Below are 4,009 nucleotides of genomic sequence, written 5' to 3'. Positions count from 1 at the left end.
ATTAGAGATACAGTAGAGACAGACAGAGGTTGACAGTCAGAGGCACAGCAGTGGGAAGAGAGAGGAGTGTAGAATGTTGTTATACCATATCCCTGAGGCCTGTTGACACATTCACAAAGGTGCTGTCATGGGGCTGTCTCTCCTTCTTCGTCCAAACGCCTTGGCGCCCACGTTGGTGGGGACGAAGTTACTGTTGCCCATTCCTCCTGATCTGTTCAGGAAGTCAGCCAGGCGGTGGGTGACACATGTGGCAGTATTGCACGCACGCTTCTGTGCTGTAACGCTGCTTTTAGGAAGAGAAAGGACAGGTCATACAAACCTCTCCTAAATTCAGGATTTATTACAAAGATACAAATCTATGAATTACAATAAAAAGTACAAAGGTAATAAATTACTGTTTGCTGGAGAAAATGTATAAAATATATCATCAAATTAAAAAATAAAGACAATGAGATTCAGCTCAAATTAGTTATTCAACTTACCTCAAATGTATTGTGAATTTACGTTTACATAGCAAATAAAGTGTGGCTTATATTGTTCAAACTGTTGTGAACTATTAAAGATGTTAAAAGGCTTTGTTTCACTTGAATAATTAAGAAGGAAAATATGTTCTGGCATAAAAAAACATGTTTATTAAACAAGAACCCTAGTCACGGTTGAAAGAAGCATTGATTAAGATTTTTGTTTTGATTAACACTTTGTATATATTGTGAATGATCTGTATAGTAAAGGGATATCATACACCTTAAGATAGGGAAGTGCAACTAAATCCTTATTCACTTTCTAAATCTAAAGGTTTGAACTCTGCTTTGGACTTATATATTTTATTCTCTGTCAAAAAATGGGATTTTAACAAAAGAAAAAGAGAGCAGGGACATTGCGGGACATCAAGGTTTCTCTGCAGTCGGTCAAGCAAGATCCACATGCATCAGCAATCATCAGGCTAGGCTGGAACAGAGGGGTCAGGTTAACTAGGGCTGATGGAGGGGAGAACCGCTCAGATTCCATCATATGAGTCTCCATAGCTTGCATAGCGGTTGCTCTCAGGCAGGCTGCGTTTCTTGCCAGGCGTGCCACTTCCCGTGTTGGTGCGGGGGTACGTCTGCAATTTGTGCAGCTCTTGGGACAGTTTGCCCAGCACACAGGTGCTGAGGTTGGAGCAACGCTTGGACATGGGTCTATCCAGGCTGTTAGAGAGAGAGACAAACATGCAGAAACAGGCTCATAGTAACCATGGCATGCAGATGCATCCTGCTGTTATCTACATGCTACAGTAATAACACTGTATTCCAACATCATGCATTTCAAAGTCAGTTTTAACTTGCATTTATATAAAAAATAACAGTTTAAAGCCATGCTATCAAGTCCAACACAGGCAATTGAAAATAGTCTATAGCTATAATGACCTCAGTTACTTAGGCTCATGCGGCAATCCTGTTTATAGCGTCGTAGTTAAATTATAACAAACAGCACAACTGCTGTCATGCGTCACATTTCTCTTGCACTAATTCCCATGCTTTCTTCCATTCTTTAGGGTTATTTATCATTCCGCAACAGGCTTTCTCATAAACAATGCTTAAATAATGAATACATAAAAATGAAGTGTTCCAAAAACCCATGCATAGATAATCACAGAGAATATATGTTTTAACTATAGATTTCCCTGTTGATGGTTGGGCGATGTCCATACCTCTGTGTCTTTAATAAATACCCATAGCTCTGACTGCTATAGGAGGCAGCAAAGGACTGGCCACATATTAGACATTTGGGGTTATATGTTTTCTTGAATAATAGGAACATGTGTCATCCATATAGTATACACCAAGTAAACCTAGAGAAAATGAAAATGAATGTTGTTAAAAACAAGTTGTGGAGATGAGGAGAGCTGTACCTACCTATTTCCTTCATTGGCTTGTTGCTCCAATTCCTCTGAAGTCATTTGAACAAACTCCTTGACGATGGCGTTGAGTAGCCTTCGGGCTTCATAGTCAGTTAGCGTGACTTGGTCTGTCATGGACTCTAAACCAGTTCTGAAAACACATAGGCGATTAGGTTGATCACTTGATGAACTGCACCAGCACTGGGTTAAAAATAGTATGACGTAGGTTATGTGAGTTTGCTCCAGCTAAAAGCCATTGACTCATGCTTTAAGGGATACGAGCCAAACTCAAAACAATCTGCTAAAAGTGTTCCTTTTAGAGAGCTGACAGGTAGCCAACTTAGAGCTTTATGACAAAATCAATATTGTAGTAAGAATGGTGACCAAAGTCTCTCTATCCGGAATATTGAACACCCATGCATTCTACAACCATTTGGAAATATTCTACATGCAATAGCAATCATCTTAGCCTATTGCTGTGGCATTAAGTTGGATTGTTTCCAAATGAATAGAAGTGGTTAGGAAGTTATACATAGAATGGCTTTATGATTCACCGGATTGATTAGATTACGATATCGTAATCCAATTGCATCGTTTTACTGAAAAGAGGGCATTTAATGTAACGTAATGTATGGATTTCTGTAATCACATCATGTTATCTGAAAACAAAATAATCTAAATTAGCATACATAAGATTTATGTTGCTGCCAAGATTCTTAAGAAAATTATCAATGAAATAACAGCAATTACTATTAGAAAGATGGAAGTATCCCAATGGATCTATGGTGTTTCCTTTTGGGATTGCTATAAATGAACATCTCTGTAGTCTATACATACATTTCAGTGACTGACTGGACATTACAGTGTGTATAATGTGCTTTGATCCTCACCTGGCTGGAGCTGCATGTGAGCTGTACATCTGACAAATGACCAGGAAATAGGCAATGAGGAGGGCAGAGAGCTTCATCATAACCATGGTCCCTGCTGTAAAACACATTACATCCACAACCACAGAAACTTGGCTTTAAAAACATTCACATTTCTCTCAAAGCAGAATAGGACAAGCATTTCATCCGGATCAAAACAAACATTTTCGTATGTCCCTACACATGACTTATCGCATGTAAACTCCATCCATCTCAGTTCAGTTGCTCACTGTTCTACTGGGAGTGAAGAAGCTCCCCATCTCACTCTCCCTGTCCCAATGCATTCTCTTCCCTTCTGCGATGAGACAGTCCTACCAAAGTCCCTAGTTCCCTGCTATCAGAGAGAGCCATCTAGTCTCAGTGCTCCCCTCTAACTGAAGAGAAGAGCTGGGCTTGGAGACGCAGTACCAGACATTGAGGAGGAAGGCATTAGTGATACTATCTAGATTAGGAGTTGGAGCCCCAGCTAGCCAACCAGCCAGTGGCTCCCACAGGAGTCCATGCATTAGTGGAATGAGCTGTAGTCTAAACCCAGCTGTAGTCTAAACTCACAATCAACTCATCTACCCTTGAAAAGCCATCTAAACTGCATTTCTCAGCAGCATCTCACAGAGGGTCAACAGCCTAGGCAAAGTTTATGCCACCTCATTCTGTCCCCTCTATCATCATTGGAACACTGCAGATTTAGCAGAATATCTAATAGCCACAGAAATGACATCCCATCCATGCTAACCCAATGCATCATGTACACAGAAAAGTGGTTGAAATTCTCTGCTTACCGTGATTGGTTGTTTTCGTGGACGAAGATGGAATGAGTTGAGGTACTTCAAGTTTTAGACCAACTTGTGAATCTGTTGCACCCTGCTACAATGCCCTGTCTTATATATCTACCACTTGGGTTTCTGTACTGACTAAGTAGTTGTTTAATTATCTCATTTTAGCCAATCAGAGCGTTCAGCCCCATCCATTAGCCAATCAGGTACCGTCCAGCGGTTACGACAAACCAGTAAAGACGATAGAACACAAATGACGTCATCGTTCTGTCACAAAATGCTCCATTCACAAAAATCTGCCAGTCATTTGCACCATCATAATTTCCATTGAGGACAGGGCCAAATCAGACTGGCAGATACTGAAATCATCCCAAAATAGTTCTAAATATTTTGAAGGTCCCGACAATGTTCCATTGCTTTATGTTTTTGAG

General features: G+C 40.3%; 1 protein-coding gene across 2 annotated transcripts; it reads right to left on the bottom strand.

Annotated features, from left to right (window-relative positions):
• Window positions 1-609: 609 nt before the first annotated feature.
• On the bottom strand, window positions 610-3,651 carry LOC120025327 (calcitonin-1). Of its 2 annotated transcripts, XM_038969849.1 has the most exons (4): window positions 3,585-3,651; window positions 2,770-2,863; window positions 1,896-2,030; window positions 610-1,187 (listed from the first exon to the last, which is right to left on the bottom strand). In XM_038969849.1, exons 2-4 carry the CDS (start codon window positions 2,853-2,855, stop codon window positions 998-1,000), a joined length of 411 nt encoding a protein of 136 aa, XP_038825777.1. In that variant the 5' UTR covers window positions 2,856-2,863; window positions 3,585-3,651; the 3' UTR covers window positions 610-997. The 2 variants fall into 2 exon arrangements, with proteins under 2 accessions (XP_038825777.1, XP_038825776.1); XM_038969848.1 differs by lacking the exon at window positions 3,585-3,651 and having other exon boundaries at window positions 2,770-2,876.
• Window positions 3,652-4,009: the final 358 nt, after the last annotated feature.

Source organism: Salvelinus namaycush, chromosome 30 (genome assembly GCF_016432855.1).
Source record: "Salvelinus namaycush isolate Seneca chromosome 30, SaNama_1.0, whole genome shotgun sequence".
Classification (NCBI taxonomy): Eukaryota; Metazoa; Chordata; class Actinopteri; order Salmoniformes; family Salmonidae; genus Salvelinus; species Salvelinus namaycush.
This window is presented reverse-complemented; position numbering and strand designations above follow the sequence as displayed.

Bases quoted from the DNA above. Each gene is read 5' to 3' on its own strand.
- LOC120025327 (XM_038969848.1), bottom strand. From the start codon at position 2,876: ATGTGTTTTACAGCAGGGACCATGGTTATGATGAAGCTCTCTGCCCTC. The intron at 2,031-2,769 runs GTGAGGATCAAA...ATGTGTTTTCAG, and splicing joins TCACATGCAGCTCCAGCCAG to AACTGGTTTAGAGTCCATGA. The intron at 1,188-1,895 runs GTAGGTACAGCT...TCTCTCTAACAG, and splicing joins CAAGCCAATGAAGGAAATAG to CCTGGATAGACCCATGTCCA.